Source organism: Mixophyes fleayi, chromosome 8, assembly GCF_038048845.1.
Source record: "Mixophyes fleayi isolate aMixFle1 chromosome 8, aMixFle1.hap1, whole genome shotgun sequence".
In the NCBI taxonomy this organism is placed as follows: domain Eukaryota; kingdom Metazoa; phylum Chordata; class Amphibia; order Anura; family Limnodynastidae; genus Mixophyes; species Mixophyes fleayi.
Genome location: NC_134409.1, coordinates 137,784,431 through 137,803,482, shown reverse-complemented (window position 1 = coordinate 137,803,482; position 19,052 = coordinate 137,784,431). Strand labels below are relative to the sequence as shown.

Genomic DNA, 19,052 nt, shown 5'->3' with positions numbered 1-19,052 from the left:
ATCATCACTTACATCATCATCACCAGCATCATCATCATCATCATCACCAACATCATCATCATCATCACCAACATCATCATTACCATCACCAACATCATCACCAACATCATCATTACCATCACCAACATCATCATCATCACTAACATCATCACCAACATCATCATCATCACCAACATCATCATCACCATCACTAACATCGCCAACATCATCCTCACCATCATCATCATCACTAACATCATCATCACCATCATCATCATCATCACCATCACTAACATCGCCAACATCATCATCATCATCACCAACACCATTATCATCATCACTAACTATCATCACCAACATCATCATCATCACCATCACTAACATCGCCAACATCATCATCATCATTACTAACATCATCATCACCAACATCATCATCACTATCATTAACATCGCCAACATCATCATTATCATCACCAACACCATCATCATCATCATCATCACCACCAACATCATCAATCACCATCACTAACATCGCCAACATCATCATCATCCCCAACACCATCATCACTATCATCATCATCACCATCACCAACATCATCATCATCATCACCATCACTAACATTGCCAACATCATCATCATCCCCAACACCATTATCATCATCACTTACATCATCACCAACATCATCATCATCACCATCACTAACATCATCATCACCAACACCATCATCATCATCACTTACATCATCATCATCACCATCACCAACATCATCATCATCATCATCACCATCACTAACATCGCCAACACCATCATCATCACAAACACCATCATCATCACTAACATCATCACCAACACCATCATCATCATCACTTACATCATCATCACCAGCATCATCATCATCACCATCACTTACATCACCAACATCATCATCATCATCACTAACATCATCACCAACATCATCATCATCACCAACATCATCATCACCATCACTAACATCGCCAACACCATCATCATCATCACTAACATCATCATCACCATCACTAACATCGCCAACATCATCATCATCATCACCAACACCATCATCATCATCACCATCACTAACATCGCCAACATCATCATCATCATCACTAACATCATCACCAACATCATCACTAACATCGCCAACATCATCATCACCATCACCAACATCATCATCCCCAACATCTCCATCATTAACATCATCTCCATCACTAACATCATCATCACTATCATCATCACCAACATCATCAACATTATCCCCAACAGCCCCATCACTAACATCATCATCACCATCACCAACATTATTATCTCCATCGCTAACATCATCATCACTAACATCATCATCATCCCCAACATCATCATCATCATCATCATCCCCAACACCATAATCATCATCATCAACATCACAATCATCATCCTCATCACTAACATCATCATCATCCCCAACATCATCATCACCAACATCACCATAATCATCATCAACAACACCACCATCACTGACATCATCATCCCCAACAGCATCATCACCTTCATCATTATCATCTTCATCATCATGCCCAACAGCATCATCACCTTCATCATCATCACGATGCCCAACATTATCATCATTACCAACATCATCCTCATATTCTCAATCATCAACATCTTCATCATCATCATACCATCAGCACAGTTTGGGGGAGTACAAGCACTGTATGCTGAGGGAACAACAGGGGATGACAGCCTTGGGAATAATGCCTGGGGAGTGTCAGAGATGAAACTGATCATGTCTGCCCTCCAGGTGTATTTATATAAATAACCCCTCCTTTCTGTCTTTGCTTTCTATTGCTGACCAGCACACCTGATTCTATCCACCGGTATTTATGCAGACATAGTCATTCACTCTCCCTTAGTCATTTACCCAACATAACTTTGTAAAAAATAATTACTCATTGCAAAACGACAGAGCAATTTTCGCACAGTGATCACAATAGGTGTGTTATTAAACCCACTACTAGCCAGTGGAACAGAAAAAAAAGTATTACAAGTTTTAACTCTGGTACATACACTGATTCAAAGTAAATTGAATGAATTTCAGATGCTGCACAACTGAGCTGCAGCCAGGAGCGTAACTAGACATTTCTGGGCCCCTTAGTAAGATTTTTTAAATGCTACCATCTACCGCCCAAGGGTGAAAAAGAAAATATATATGAGGCCTTAACTGGGGAGGTGTGCACCCTACCCCCAGCTGTGGGTCCCATAATTGCAACTCTCCCCGCTACTGTGGTATGTACCATTTTGACTGCAGCTATACATAGTATGCTGTCTGATCCGGCACAGTTTGCTATGACTATTGCACACACGTTCTAAGAATTACCAGTGATGAATGAGGAGTAATGCAACAGGTCATTAGTTAAAAGTTTGTGAATGACAATTACTTCAACCCAAGAAAGCAAAGCAATATACACAGTGATCAATTGTTGTGTTAGCCAGTACGCAAAATAAATGAATAACCCATACTAGAAATATTAATTCTGTATGAATTCCAGCTGCTGTATGTATTATTATGTTATATAATGTGTATTCCTATCTGTACTACCAGTCTTCCCCTCAACACATCACACAGAGGAATAAACTAGGGTCCCTCGTGGTAGCTCTATTTATAGACCAGTGTTTCCTCAAATGAGAATTTACTTGAACTTGATTTAGGCAAACTTATTGACTCAAATTATCTCGTCTTTAGTGATGTAAAATAAAATAGTATTGAACTTGCAAAAACACATTTTTATTTTGATATTAAACTTTATCTTTAGTATTTTGTCTTCAATTCAGGAATTGCTGTTTGCAAGCAAATGTTTCTCTGAAAAGCAACAAAAGCCACTTAGTAGGACAACCAACATGTGCGTATGTTATCACCGTGCATCAAAAACAACAGACACAAATGAATACTGCAGTCATTCAATGTCTGCTGAGATTGGTCAAAAAGCTCAAACTACAAAGCATAGTATGCCATTCAAAGCACTGTGGTCATTCTGTGTTTGAAACAACCCATCTGCTATGTACAAAGAATTCCCATTACATCCTAGTAAGATAGATGTGAACCATTTAGATCACCAAATCTATTGGTTTCTGTGTATTGCTGCTTATCTTCCCTCATAAGAGAAAATAACCATTACTATCATCCAACTAAAGCACTTACACATACAAGCTCACTAAATAACATTACATTTAGGTGTAACATTTGCACTAAACCACAGCAACCAATCAGATGCTTGCTTTTAGCGTCTAGCGTACACTAGAGAGATCAAAGCTAATAGCTGATTGGTTCTCTGCAAATGTTGTACCCAAATGCAATGTTTGCAAATGAGCCTTCATGCCCGTTATCTCCCCTTCCCGGCTCCATGCAGGGGGTAACTAGACAACAATTTAGTAATGGTACGGGGAATGCATTAATATGTACAATATAACATATATATATATATATATATATATATATATATATATATATATATATATTTTTTTTATTTTTTTTTTATTTTTTTTAAGGTCACATTTGGATATCCGTCCATCGACAATACTGTGGTATTGTATAGCTGCCTCATCAACATAAACAAGGATTTGTGAAGGTCCTTTTAAAAAGAATGATCAGCAGAGGTCATTGTGTAAAGAGATAATCCAGTACGCCATGGTTTTCACTGATGAGATGAGGTAGTAAAAGAAAGACTTTGATTCCATGATATTCCCAATCACAGCTTCCCATAATAGCTTGTTCATGTAACCAGTAGGGGGTGCTGCTGAGTCTGGGTGCAGTTACTCTAGCTAGCACCTGAGAAATCATATTAGCAGATATTGGTCACCTCTAGCTTAATGAGGAAAACATCCATGTTTATTGTCATCCGAACTCTGGAAGGAGAACTCAGGAAACGTAATTATTCCTGGATGAAATGTCCTTGCCGATGCTGCATCCAGGATAGTTTGTGACTTGGGTATAATCTACAGGAATGTTAAACTTGTCCGATGCTACTATCTCCTCAATGTAACTTATCACTTCTTCATTGTCCCAAGAGTTGCAGCGTATTAGAGCCTATGGAGTGGATAAGAAATAACAAATTTAGACATAGTACAAAGAGGCAACAAACATGAGTCTTAACTCTACTGTACAGGAGCAAATACAAAGTTCCTTTCAATGTAGCCAGAAAACAGTTGTTGCTTTATTGCAGCAACGAATGTGGGGCACTCCAACTGTGGCTCAATTCAGGCCATGCTTGGACTTGTAGTTCCACAGATGGAATTGCACAGGAAATGACGGGTTTAAAAGGTCAGATACCTGCACGACTTCTGCACATAAAACAAAGTGCATTTTACTTTAATAGGAAGCTGACCAAAGAATCAATATAGTAGATAAAACGGGAAATGTCCAAATTCACTCGCTCCACACGTGGTTTTACCTTATGTTGTGTGTTCTGAAACGCGTCCTTTAGGTCGTTCCTTGGTTTGGGAATCCGTGGAAAGATGAATTTCCAAAGTCTGGACAAAGTCATGAAATAATAACAATGTGATTAGATTAGACGTTGCGCATGAAGACGCCGCCACACAAAACGTAACACTAATCCCTATCTCGGTTGTGAAATTACATGGTATTGTTTCACACGCACGTGTTAGTGTTAGGTAGAACAACATCAATTACGGGAGGAGTACTGAGGGCCTGATTAAGGCTAATACGCTCTTAGCCCCCTCTTCGTCTTCTACAAAAAGCTAATACGCCCCCTCCACCCACAATACTTATATTCCCATGTTTTCTAACTTCAACTCCATTTGCCTTTTTAAAACGGTCACAGCGACCTTTGTCACTCATTAATATCAGAACTGTACAGCAGAACAAGCGCTACTGAGGGCGCAGGGGAAGGGGACTGATACCCCTGCGCCTGACGCCATCCTTGAGGATGACTCATCGTCTCCAGCCTCTGTCTTGGGAATACGTCAAGATAAAAACCTTACTACCTTTACCTTTCAGGATTTATTTTTTTTCTTTTTACTTTGGAGAACAATTATTTTCTTATAGTTTAAGATTAATTTTACACCTCTCCTTGTCATAATTTTGCAGCTCAAAACATTTGGCATCCTTCCTAAAAGCCTTACGCCGTAGGCTGCAGCCAAGTCAGCCTATTGGGTATTGGATAATCTGCGCCTGGGAGTACAATATATATATATATATATATATATATATATATATATATATACCGTAGTCAAAGAGGGAAACTTAAAAGTATATTTTATAAATATATTTTCTACTGAGTGAAGAGCTATTCTTCTCTGTTATCAGCCGTAATACCATAAGAGCTGTACTGCTGACAGGTCCTTTAATGCTAGCATCATGCTGGCTACCCCACTGCATGCCTTACCCTATACAATTTATTTTAGGTCTGGTCTTGCTACTGTTAGCCTTAACGTGCATAGAGGCACCAGATGTATCATCCTATTGACACCCAAGATGTTTAAAATGGGTCCGTCACCAACACAGGCTGTCATTATGTGGGCTGAACCAACAGTTTTCGGAACGCATCCAATCAGTTCACTAGGAACCAGTGACACTGGTTTTGAGTGCACTGATTGGCTGATTTAGCCCACAGAACGGCGGCCTCCGTTATTTGTAGGTGACCATTCTGCATTAATACCGCCCAGGTGTCCACATACAGGAACACGTCACACCTATGTACTTACCTAACGCACATCACAAATACCGCAATACAGGATACGGTCAGACATACGGATATCGTGATCCCCAGCAAATCGCTGCTCACTGCATCTAGAGAGAAGTAAGGATTGTATTAAGTCTGCATTTGAGTCTTTAGCTTCCTGAGTGCAGACAAAAGATGGCTCAGAAAACAAAAACTATTCAAAGATTCATGAATGTAGTCATTAATGACAAAACATTAAAAAAAAGGTTTATTTTATTTTCCCCCCATAAAATACATTTATTAGGAAGTTATTAATATCTACTGTATATAAAATGCATTTTCAACATTCATTTTACTATTAAATCCAGATCCTGTTTAACATCTCATGACTCCCTAGGCAAGGTATTGGTTTGGGGTCCCTTTTACCCTCTGTAGGTTAATCCCCCTACCCCACAATTTAAATTGAATTAGAGTAATTAAAGCCCCTTTGTACCTACTGAGCCCTGGGCAGAAGCCTAGGTTGCCTAATCTGTCGCTGCCCCTGTCTACATAACCTGTGTTTGCTCCTTTCCGTATAACACCGCCCTTGTAAGCACCTGCTATGAACCTATAAAATGTTTGAGCAACTTCCACTTCTGTATTGTTTGTTTGACAGGCATGTTGGTGTCGGTAGCTGATGGGGGGTGCTGGTGCTGTATTGTCATTTGGAGGCTTCTGGGGTACCTCTTGGTACGTTAGCTCTTAATTTAAAAACACATATATGTATGGCCCAAATATATGGGGCTCTCGCAGTTTAGAGTTAGGACCACCCTATTAGCAGAAGCGCCGTGACGTGGCGGGTGGCTTATCATTCATTTGCAAATGTGTGCAACTGAGATGTCTGCATTTTATGTATAAATAGCGACTCCTCAATGGATATGGCAGTGTGCGGGGGGGATTTTTCTCTGCATTTGTTCCTTTACCATAACCTCTCCTATCTCTCACCTATAATTATAAACTCCGTCCATGAGCTGTACAGCTGTGTATACCAGCAGGGGTGCTTTCCCACTGCTCTGACCCGCAGATATTGCTTGTTAGAGGGCTCCTGCAGAGTATCTCTCCAAAATGAGACGTCAGACACTGTGACCTGTTTCCCGGAAAAGAAGAAGAAAACAGTATTTTATAAGAATAATTGGGTTCAGCTTCAGGTAGTTAGAGGTTATCACTTTGTTGCAGGGAAGAGATTGCCATAGGGTGCATTCAATGTATACACAGTCAGCCCCCTATAATCGTGTATGTCTTGTGGATGATACAATGTGATACATTGTAGCGCAGTGTACAGATATCAGCACTGACATCTATTGTCCTGTGAATCGTAATTTAGAAAATATAATAATGTGTAAATTAGGATGGGAAGAAATTATTTCAAAAAGCGTAAATAGCATTACTGGTGGTAGAAAAGTTGAAACAACTGGATATAAGGTGATATTGAGGTGACAGCTGTCAATCTGAGTGTTGCAGTAATTGACAATCCTTATATAAAGGGACTGCAATGAAATATTTAAAAAAATACCAATAAGCAATAGCACGTTCAAATAGAATAATGGCAAGTTACAGATCATTATATGAATTTATAGTATGTTTTGCAGGAGATATATATATATCCAGTTAAAATAATGAGTTGCATAGCAAAAAAGAAAAAACAATGTGTTTGTCTTAGAACAGAGTTTTTTTTTCAACCCTCCCTATCGACTTTAAAGACTGAGGGGGCGTCCAAGCAGAGCACCCACGCGTTTCATGAATTGTATCAACTGTCAGGTTGTCAGGGATTATGATTGGTCGAACTCATAAAAACAACTTCCCTGACAACGAAGAGGAAACGCTAATAATAAAACAAGTGGTCGCTGAGCTAATACATGGGCAGCCCCTTGCTGGTCATAGCATTAGAAGAGATATATTATTTATTTTACAGATGCTTAATGACCGAAGGAACATATCAGAGACTGTATGGGCTGAACCAGTTTTCATTAGAATGCAGTCTATCAATTCACTAGTAACTGACTGAGGTTTGAGGCACAGAGGCAGAGGAATGTTATGGATTAATAGGCTGCATTGTTATGATTCTTAAGTTGCTGTCACCTATGTGACAAGTAGACTTTAACTTGCCTCAGCGACATCACTGGTTCTTAGAGAATTGATCAATTACATTCTCATAACTCGCAGCTTTGTCACTGGTTCCAGGGAGGCACACAGTGCCTCATGCCTCACTGGGTGCAACCAAATTAAAAGGCAACATTTCTACGAATACTGATTCAGCTGGCAAAATGGCTTCCTCCAGCATGGGTGTAAAGTAACAGGAATGTGCAGAGATATGTAGCTGTCTGCACAGAATGACAACACAAGTGGAAAGAAACGTTCGGAATAAAACATTTGTAACCATTTTATTTGTAGTATTTGCATTTTAAAGTCACAATGCCCTGATAAATGAGGCCTGATGTGTTACATAAATCACTGTGGCTATAAGAAAAGTCCTGGAATTTGCCATTTTTCTTTAGTTTGTCTCTTCAGGCTGCTATTAATGAGTTATGATTGTGCACCATGTCATGTGACTGCCCTGGCAACCACAGTCACATGGTACATGAGGTTGTGATCTCTATGTACTAGAAAGTCATCCTCCTCCTCCGTGTGTGTGTGTGTGTGTGTGTGTGTGTGTGTGTGTGTGTGTGTGTGTGTGTGTGTGTGTGTGTGTGTGTGTGTGTCTGGCAGCAATACTTTGCACCCTCAAGACAGATTTTGAAAAGGAGGTAATGATTTGTAGGAGGAGAGCACAGGTGCATGATTAAACTGTCCTTAACTTCACATTTATAGTGAGAAAAATACATTTATGTGGGATTTGCTGCTTTAAGCGCATCCCAATTTTTTTACTGCTCTGTATACGACATATTGATTTCAGTTTACCGTGTCATTTTTATCCTTCGACCAGATGTTGACTTCATAGGAGAAACAACTGTCGGGTAATATGTGGATGGGCTTTTTCCACGTTATGCGTTTATTCTTCCTCTCAAAGGACACATTAAGGACTGGGGGGATGACCTCTGGAGCAAGAGAAGAATCACTGTTAGGAAGAATATTTATCTCAGGGATACAATAAGAATATTCCTGCTGTGCGGTCAGTACATCATTCTTACCAAAAAATTCATTTGATTTTACCGTTGGTATTGTTGGCATTGTTCTTCCCATACCGGCCAAATCTCCCCGTGGAAGTGGTTGTGACCTCACCAACATAGGTGGACAGGGTGTGGTTTGGGCACAACTGGAAGGGGCTAATTTGTCCCGAATTTTAAGTAGTTTATGTTGTCCGGTCTGTGGCAACGTTTATTGTTTTCCTAACCACCAAATGCTGAGCCGTACGATCTGCGCTGCCGGTAGCATACACGCTGGGTTTACACCAGGTACAAAACACAGACACTTAGGTGCCACGTGAGCCCAGGTTTTAATCATTTGTTTTGTGTGCAACAAACACATTCGCTATTAGGCATCAATAAAACATAAATTAACTCTGTAACACAGCCCCTGTCTTGGAAAGTTTTGCCTAAACGCGCTCCCAAAAGCACAATCTTTATCTGATCGATGTAGACAGCAACAACGGGGCAATCACAAGCGATTTGTTAGAGACTGTTGTCGTCGTTATCATTTCCCATATACTAGTTTATTGTAAATTTATTGTTAAATCGCCTTCGTCAGGAGTGTAAATCATTGGAAAGTTAGCATTTTGAATGAAAGATTTTAGGTAGAAAACAAAAAAAATGGGGACTGTCCTGGGAAAGCAGGGACATGTGGGAACCCTAACTGCGCTGTTGTCCTGACTAAAGGGATAACATCTTATACACAGATAACTGCTTTGTTAATGCCATATTAAATTATATATATATATATATTTTTTTAAAGGAATTATATACTTATATTATAATTGTTTTGCTTAATTAAATGTATTTATATTGCTATAGCAGTGGAATTGGTGTCTTTACGCTGCACAGTACAACAACATGGATACTCAGCTGCCACAGTGATGAATAATGTTAAATCGGGCTGACAGCTAATTGTTTGCTATCACTGCAATAAGAACTGACACTTACAGCCATGGTAAGTACTAGGCCCAGTCTCAGCGCCTATAGTGTTCGTTCTGCACAATGGTTACACACAAACCACCTGTACACAGGACGCAACAATGTATCTGTCTCACCTATCTCACTCGAGTGGAATATCTTTTCCATTCCCATGACCACGAGGCTTCTGCTCGACCCATTGACATGAACCAGGACGTCTTTAGGAGTTTTTATCAAGCTGTGACTGAGCGGAGTCCGGCAGCCGATCTGTCTCTTCCCTCCGGCTTCTGTCACATATTGGAGGCATTTATTTGTTATATAATCGCACCTGTAAGAGACACAGACTGTTGGGTTTTGTATGAGATACGGACATTTTACCATATGATCCATCAATGTTATCACATACAGCAGAGGTAGGAACCTGCGGCACTACAGCACTTGTGGAACTACAATTCCCAGCAGGTTGAAAATTGTGGTTTCCCTACATCTGAAGAGACACAGGTTACTCCAGCCTGCCTTACGGAAATCACCATTACTCCTGGTGTGAGCGTTCTTGTTAATCTTATTCTTTACTTTTATTTTTAAAAAGGAAAACACATATGTAGCTTTGTGGCAGGGGGGAGGGAACAATGGGCATTAGTAGAGTATAGATTGATACAGTATAGAACAGTACAGTATAGAATGATACAGTATAGTACAGTACAGTGTAGAATGATACAGTGTAGAATGATACAGTGTAGAACAGTACAGTGTAGAATGATACAGTGTAGAACAGTACAGTGTAGAATGATACAGTATAGAACAGTACAGAATAGAATGATACAGTATAGCATAGTACAGTATACAATACTACAGTATAGCATAGTACAGTATAGTATAGAATGATATAGTATAGCATGGTACAGTATAGCATAGTACAGTATACAATACTACAGTATAGCATAGTATAGTATAGAATGATACAGTATAGCATAGTACAGTACTACAGTATAGCATAGTACAGTATAATATAGAATGATATAGTATAGCATGGTACAGTACAGTATAGTACAGTATACAATAGTGAAGTATAGCATAATACAGTATAGTATAGACCAGTATAGTATAGAACACAACAGTATAATATAGCACAGTATAATATATTAGTATAATCTGAAGCCCAGTGATATCTCTGAAGATAAAAGCTGTTTTCTCCCCCTTTTTGGGCTACAGCACTTTGTTATTAGATCCCATAACGAGATCTTAGACTAAATCCTAGAATCTGTTCAGTCACGGTGCCATATGTACAGTAATAGGGTTGTGGGGACCACCCCTCGTTACCCATTATCTGCTATTGTACATGAATGTACCTGTAGTACAGATTATACTGCGTGTCAGCCGGGGCCCTCGCCCCAGGGACCCAGCTACAGGACAGCAAATAGTTCCCTGAGGTCTTTATATTTATCTGACAAGTCAACTGCTCGGCCGCTGATCCTTCAACTCCTGGAAAAGATAAAACAGGAATTAAACAGAGTGATAACAAAACGTTAGTACTCCCCGACCTCTGAGTTGTCACTCACCAGAGTATGGGGGAAGCTCCTTGGACACCCAATGACTGATATCACTGTCTTCTATGGGGTCACTGTCGAGGGAGTCCTTTATTATAGACGAGACGGTGACCTTGAGTCCTCTGTGCAGCGCCAGCATGGGGTACGTACAATAGTTCAGGGAGACAAGAACCTACGAAATATCACAATGTGTTTTATAACACAGTGCTGAGTAATCCCCCCCCTTGTTTCTTTCTCAAGGGCTGGAGAATGAACGGAGGAGCCCCTGAACTTTGGCTGAGCGTACTAGACGATAGTGCAGCTTTAAGTCTGATACGGTGCTTACCTGTCAGTGCAGTCCTCCGTCCCCGGCGTGCTGTAAGCTCCTTACTGAGGAGATCTCGCGAGAGTTCACGAACTCTCGCGAGATCTCCTCAGTAAACAGATTACTGAGCGGCGCCGGGGAAGGAGAACTGCACTGACAGTGCTCAGCAGCATTGATCGGGCTGGGGGTGCCCCCGCCCCTGGACCGATCAATAATGCTGCTGAGGACTTTGAAGGGCCCCCTGGATGCCCGAGGCCCCTGGGCTATAGCCCAGTTAGACCTCGGGTTAATCCGGCCCTGGCTCCCCATTGTCCACTAGTAAGCTCTACAGACAGCCAGGAGCCGGACCCAGCAGGGGTCACCTGAGGGAAGACACCTGGGGAGGCAGGGGAGGGGGGGCTGGAGAGTGTGAGAAGCCCACCAATCAAGACCTTTTGCAACTTCACTGGGCAGGCAGATCCCAAAGGGGGATTAGGAGGTGATAAAAGAGGCTACCTGGGAAGCTGGACAATTGTGTGATTAACTTTTGGCCAAAAGGTGATGCTCTGTCAGAGAGTTGCTGTGGAACATATCTCACTGGATTTACTTGAAGTGATTTCCTGACTGGTTGGACCTGCTATCGTTACGGGGCCGTGTTGTATTTAATCCTGTTCTGCAGAATAAATCATCCATTTTCCTGTAATATCGTGTCTGAGTCATTTGGGAACCACGAATCGTCACAACAAGTAAAGAGTTTAGTGTGAAGGGTTAATTGACGTATTTTCAACAGAAATCAAGATGCCAAGGAAGTGACTTCTTCTGACTGGAGGAAAAATTAAAAGACTCTCAGTTCAGTTTCAAAGTATTTATTTTGAGGTGGTGAGAGGACATTCACTAAAACACCGTCAGTAACTCAGATCAACACTGATGGTGACAGGAGAGATAAATGTCTGTATCATTCACATAGAGGTGATTCTGCAATCTAAAGGAGTTAATTTGATTTCCAAAAGTGGTCTAATAGAGAAGAGCAGGGGGCAAAGGATTGATCCTTGTGGTCTCCAAATGCTACAGGTCGTGGAGAGGTGGATCCAGACTAAGTAACAGTGAAAGAGCGGTTTGACAGGTAGGATAAGAATCAGGGCCCTGATTCAGTAAGGATCTTAACTTGAGAAACTTCTTATTTCAGTCTCCTGGATAAAACCATGTTACAATGCAAGGGGTGCAATTTAGTATTCTGTTTTGCACATAAGTTAAATACTGACTGTTTTTTTCATGTAGCACACAAATATCAACTTTAAATTTCAGTGTACAAATAAGCTGTCCAGCCTTTGTGTGCTACATGAATTTAATTTATGTGCAAAACAGAATACTAATTTGCACCCCTTGCATTGTAACATGGTTTTATCCAGGAGACTGAAATAGGAAGTTTCTCAACTTGAGATCCTTAATGAATCAGGCCCCAAGATTGGACAGTATCCCGAAGACCTAGGGATTGTAGCGTCTGTATGAAGAGTGGAGAAGTTCGAGCGAGTAGCATCCTGTAGATTTATCAGGGATTAGTACAATCCCTGTGGAGTGTTGGGGATGAAAGTCTGACTGAAGAGGGTCTAATAGCTTGTATGAAAGGAAAGTAAGCGCTTGATGTGAGTGTAAGGGAGATTCCTGAACGGAGATTGGGGGCAGGATTAGATTTCTTTAAAATATAAGTAATCAACCACATGCTTAAATAATGACTTAAATATACCAGTAGTGACTGTCTAAGCAGAGGGCTTAATTGACATTTCTACTACTGCAGGAAGATACACGTTAACTCTTCAATGGGGAAAACAACAGCTGTTTGCATTTCATTTCATTTGTATTTGTATTTTATATTAGTGTTTGTATACATTATGTCCTTCACATTTATAAATAACACTGTCAAAACAACATGTTCTCTTGTCCAACTAGATTAGCTCCTGTGTCTCAACAATGAGAGTAAAGGAAACACAATCACTGTCTGCTATAACTTGTTACAATGTTACTAAGTCCTCCCTTCTATCTCTCCAGACAGTTACATAGTTACCTCATCTTCTGTCTCTGGAGTTTTGAAGTTTACCAAGTAGCTTACACTTGTGTTTGCAGGGACCTCGCTGTGTCTCCAGGACAGAACGACATTGCCGATCATTGGGACAGTGATCTGCAGGTCCGACGGGGGCTGGATGTCACCTGTAGATGATAAAGGTAGACAGTTAACATACAAAAGCACCATATACTGGTGAAATTAAAGTAGGAATTATACTTTACTGTTAGCACTAAATCTCTCGCAATGGTACTAATAGTAAAAATCCGGATAATTTGATAAGGATCAGCGCCATTTCTTTCATTCCTGACATAAGAGAGAGAGACTGTCCCGCGCATCAGGAATTTTGACCCAATTCCAAGGATGTGATGTGGGGGAGAGATAATGTTTTAATAAACTTGTGATTTAAACAAAATGACATGTTTATTAAAACATATTAAACAAAATAGTATTAGATTAAATCAATTTTCAACATAATAATTGTTATGTATATTTTTTTTCATTATATCTGATTCATTTTTATATTTGGAAATAAATGGTATTAAGTTGTCAATTTCATTACTTTCTTTTACCATTAAGTTTACAAGCTTGTTGAAAAGATGTGTGTGTGTATATATGTATATATATATATATATATATATATATATATATATATATATATATATATATATATAGTCGTGGTACAATGTCTCCTGATGAACGTAATATGAAGCAACAGAACTTAATGAATTAATTGAATTACATGAGCCCCCCCCCTTTATATTTGATAGCCAGAAGATTATTAGGTGTGAAGCCATATGACATGGGTAAACGCGTTGGATGAAGATTATTACGTATGGGGCCATATTACATGGGGAAACGCGTTGGTTGAAGATTATAATTTGTGGAGCCATATTACATGGGGAAACACGCTGGGTCAAAATGATTAGGTGTGAGCCATCTTACATGGGGAAATGCGTCTCATGAAGATTATTGCGCGTGTAGCCATATTACATGGGGAAACGCATCAGATGAAGAATATAACTTGTGGAGCCATATTACATGGAGAAACGCGCTGGGTCACAATTAGTAGGTGTGAAGCTATATTACATGGGGATACACGTCAGCTGAAAATTATTGCATGTGGAGCCATATTACATGGGAAAACACGTCAGCTGAAGATTATTACGTGTGGAGCATATCCATGGGAAAACGCGTCAGCTGATGATTATCATGTGTGGGGCCACATCTTGCTACTGACACCATTTACATTAAGTCTTTACTTTTCAAACAAATAAGGAACAAATTCTATCTATGACTGATAGACATATGAATACGGAAGTCCTGGGAGTTTGAATACAACATCTTGTAACCCATCCACGACAGTACGATATCTCCGCTACAACCACAAAAAGGACCGTGTTTATGCTATCGGAACGTTGCTATAAGCTCGTTAGACGGCCCTTTATATTGCTACACTTTCTCCTGTGCGAGCCTGCGGTTCTGTGAATCTGCTTGATTGGGATTCAACTGTTGCATAATGTATATACTTCTCTCCCCCTCATATGTTACTGAACTGAGGACTTAATTGTTGTCTCATATGTGACTCATTATAGACTTATATTGTTTCTCCTATGAACACTTGATAAATAGTGTATTGTTTATGAATAATCTTGAATTGCAGCTACAATTGAATCTACTCTTATATGTGTCCATTTAATACTATGTTATATGTTTTTAATAACTTATAAAAAATAAAATACATTTTGTTTAAACCCCATTCTCCCACTTTGATCTGTTGGGGATTAAGTTAGTTCCTCCTTGTAAAATATATTGTTGCTTTTTTTTAAAAGTTACTAAACTCTTCTTAGAAGCAGACACTTGTACCACTGCTATTAATGGCTAAACTTGACCTGCTGCAAATAAATGTTTTTTTGTACTCTCTGCTCACATTACAACATCCTAAATATCTCGCTCCCATTTACCAAGTCCTCATAGATCAAATAACTGACACACTGATCTGTTTCATGTAGCCCTATGCACCATGCCTTATATACACAAAGTTCACAACCTATGGTACGTATACAACACAAGTTGTACTTTAGTCTATTCGATATATAACGCAAAGTAACATTAATCTATTAGTAAACATTGCAACAAAGTAATCAGAAAGGATATTTTTAATACATTTAAAAGCACAAGTAGTGGCTTGGTATACATTGACTCAAAGGAAGGGGTATTTTCATTAATTTTACACACATTATGAGATCATCATCTATTTATATAGCGCCACTGATTCCGCAGCGCTGTACAGAGAACTCATTCACATCAGTCCCTGCCCCATTTGGAGTTTACAGTCTAAATTCCCTAATATAGACACACACAGACACATAGGGAGAGACTAGGGTCGATTTAGACAGCAGCCAAATAACCTACCAGTATGTTTTTGGAGTGTGGGAGGAAACCCACGCAAACACAGGGAGAACATACAAACTCCACACAGATAAGACCATGGTCGGGAATCGAACTCATGAGACCCCAGTGCTGTGAGGCAGAGGTGCTAACCACTAGGCCACTGTGCTGCCCATATAAATATAATTTCCCATTGGTAGTGTTACAAAAACAAGTTAGGAAATCCTGTGCGATATGACCATGAGCCAGTGTCCCACTCTCACCATTATTCCTAGAATCTCTATTTACACAAACCTCTGACAATCTAGAACTCACATAACAGGGATGACTCATAAACCTACTACAAGACTGTTGTTTTGTCACTGTGTGTCTATTGCCAAATTCTAATTTTATTGCCATTGATTTAAGTGTTATTAAAATTATATCTAAAGCAGGAATGGAATTGGAAGGGGGAACCGCATAATACATTACCAGATTTAAAAATGTTTTTTATTGGAATTGAGCTGTTAATTTATTAAGGTATGTCACGTGGTGAGCGATACAGAGCCACCAGGCTGCATTAAGTAACAAGAGGCAGCCTTGTTATTATATATAATGCTGATATCCAACATCCAGTGACAGATTGCAATAGGACAAATTCCTTTCTGGTGAAATACTTTATAGATAAATTACAATATGTTGTACAATATGCTGGACATGGGGCTGTACAATATGCTGGACATGGGACTGTACAATATGCTGGACATGGGACTGTACAATATGCTGGACATGGGGCTGTACAATATGCTGGACATGGGGCTGTATAATATGCTGGACATGGGGCTGTATAATATGCTGGACATGGGGCTGTATAATATGCTGGACGTGGGGCTGTACAATATGCTGGACATGGGGCTGTACAATATGCTGGACATGGGGCTGTACAATATGCTGGACATGGGGCTGTACAATATGCTGGACATGGGGCTGTACAATATGCTGGACATGGGGCTGTACAATATGCTGGACATGGGGCTGTACAATATGCTGGACATGGGGCTGTACAATATGCTGGACATGGGGCTGTATAATATGCTGGACATGGGGCTGTATAATATGCTGGACATGGGGCTGTATAATATGCTGGACGTGGGGCTGTATAATATGCTGGACATGGGGCTGTATAATATGCTGGACGTGGGGCTGTATAATATGCTGGACGTGGGGCTGTATAATATGCTGGACATGGGACTGTACAATATGCTGGACATGGGGCTGTATAATATGCTGGACATGGGACTGTACAATATGCTGGACATGGGGCTGTACAATATGCTGGACATGGGGCTGTATAATATGCTGGACATGGGGCTGTATAATATGCTGGACGTGGGGCTGTATAATATGCTGGACATGGGACTGTACAATATGCTGGACATGGGGCTGTACAATATGCTGGACATGGGGCTGTACAATATGCTGGACATGGGGCTGTACAATATGCTGGACATGGGGCTGTACAATATGCTGGACATGGGGCTGTACAATATGCTGGACATGGGGCTGTACAATATGCTGGACATGGGGCTGTATAATATGCTGGACATGGGGCTGTATAATATGCTGGACATGGGGCTGTATAATATGCTGGACGTGGGGCTGTATAATATGCTGGACATGGGGCTGTATAATATGCTGGACGTGGGGCTGTATAATATGCTGGACGTGGGGCTGTATAATATGCTGGACGTGGGGCTGTATAATATGCTGGACGTGGGGCTGTATAATATGCTGGACGTGGGGCTGTAAAATATGCTGGACGTGGGGCTGTAAAATATGCTGGACGTGGGGCTGTAAAATATGTTGGACGTGGGGCTGTAAAATATGTTGGACGTGGGGCTGTAAAATATGTTGGACGTGGGGCTGTAAAATATGTTGGACGTGGGGCTGTAAAATATGTTGGACGTGGGGCTGTAAAATATGTTGGACGTGGGGCTGTAAAATATGCTGGACGTGGGGCTGTACAATATGCTGGACGTGGGGCTGTACAATATGCTGGACGTGGGGCTGTACAATATGCTGGACGTGGGGCTGTACAATATGCTGGACGTGGGGCTGTACAATATGCTGGACGTGGGGCTGTACAATATGCTGGACGTGGGGCTGTACAATATGCTGGACGTGGGGCTGTACAATATGCTGGACGTGGGGCTGTACAATATGCTGGACAGGGGGCTATACAATATGCTGGACATGGATTTGAACAATATGCTGGATATGTGCTGTATGATATGCTGGATGTACCAATCTAATATATAAATGCTTAGTGGCGTCTGTCTGTGTGTGTGTGTGGAAAAAAAAACCAAGTTGCAGCGCCACCTGCTGGGCAGAGTTATACACTGACCTACTAAATTCTTAGTGAGTGTGGGAAAAAAATTCAAAAAGGGCTGAAATTTGGTAGGGCTCAAACTCATTTTCGTGAGGTAATTTTACCTCATGAACACACATGTGTAGAGGCGTGCGTTAGTGTGTGTGTGTGTGTGTGTGTGTGTGTGTGTGGAAAAAACTATTTTCTCAGAAAGGGCTCATCCAATTGACCTGAAATTTGGTATACTGACATTATTTGACAAAAAAATTAGAATAGTCAAGTCAGTTAACTTCCATCATCCCCCCTTCCCCCCGTGGGAGGGGTAGTAAAGGCTAAATTTACGAGTTGAGGGGACAAACTCATTTTCGTGAGGTAATTTTACCTCATGAACACACATTAGAAAGGGCGCTTACGTCGGGAAGTAACGCTCTTCCCCTGAGGAGGCCTGGGCTAGGCCCAAATGCATGACAAGAACCTTTTTAAGACCTTAAGTATCTTGATTTGACTAGAATGCATGAGTATCATGCACAGGTTAACTTGTAACAAAATAAATACCCAGTTTTCAATTTATGTTGAATATGTAAACTAAAATAAAAAAACTTGCTTACAAGTGCTGGCCGATTATTGAATGATATCACCAACTGGCCACAAAACAAGTAATCTTCCTGATGTTTCCTGACTTCCCGTT

At 40.5% G+C, this 19,052-nt stretch overlaps 1 protein-coding gene across 2 annotated transcripts in view; it reads right to left on the bottom strand.

Moving 5' to 3' along the window:
• Window positions 1-2,750: 2,750 nt before the first annotated feature.
• The window catches only part of IL5RA (interleukin 5 receptor subunit alpha), a 34,540-nt gene continuing 18,238 nt past the window's right edge, over window positions 2,751-19,052 (bottom strand). For both annotated transcript variants that reach the window (XM_075183760.1, XM_075183759.1), the window contains exons 3-11: window positions 13,630-13,772; window positions 11,297-11,456; window positions 11,087-11,219; window positions 9,875-10,065; window positions 8,590-8,726; window positions 6,637-6,778; window positions 5,696-5,780; window positions 4,423-4,501; window positions 2,751-4,058 (exon numbers count right to left, since the gene is read on the bottom strand). In XM_075183760.1, coding sequence (XP_075039861.1) covers window positions 3,891-4,058; window positions 4,423-4,501; window positions 5,696-5,780; window positions 6,637-6,778; window positions 8,590-8,726; window positions 9,875-10,065; window positions 11,087-11,219; window positions 11,297-11,456; window positions 13,630-13,772 — 1,238 coding nt within the window. In that variant the 3' untranslated portion in view covers window positions 2,751-3,890. The remainder of the gene's footprint in view (window positions 4,059-4,422; window positions 4,502-5,695; window positions 5,781-6,636; window positions 6,779-8,589; window positions 8,727-9,874; window positions 10,066-11,086; window positions 11,220-11,296; window positions 11,457-13,629; window positions 13,773-19,052) is intronic.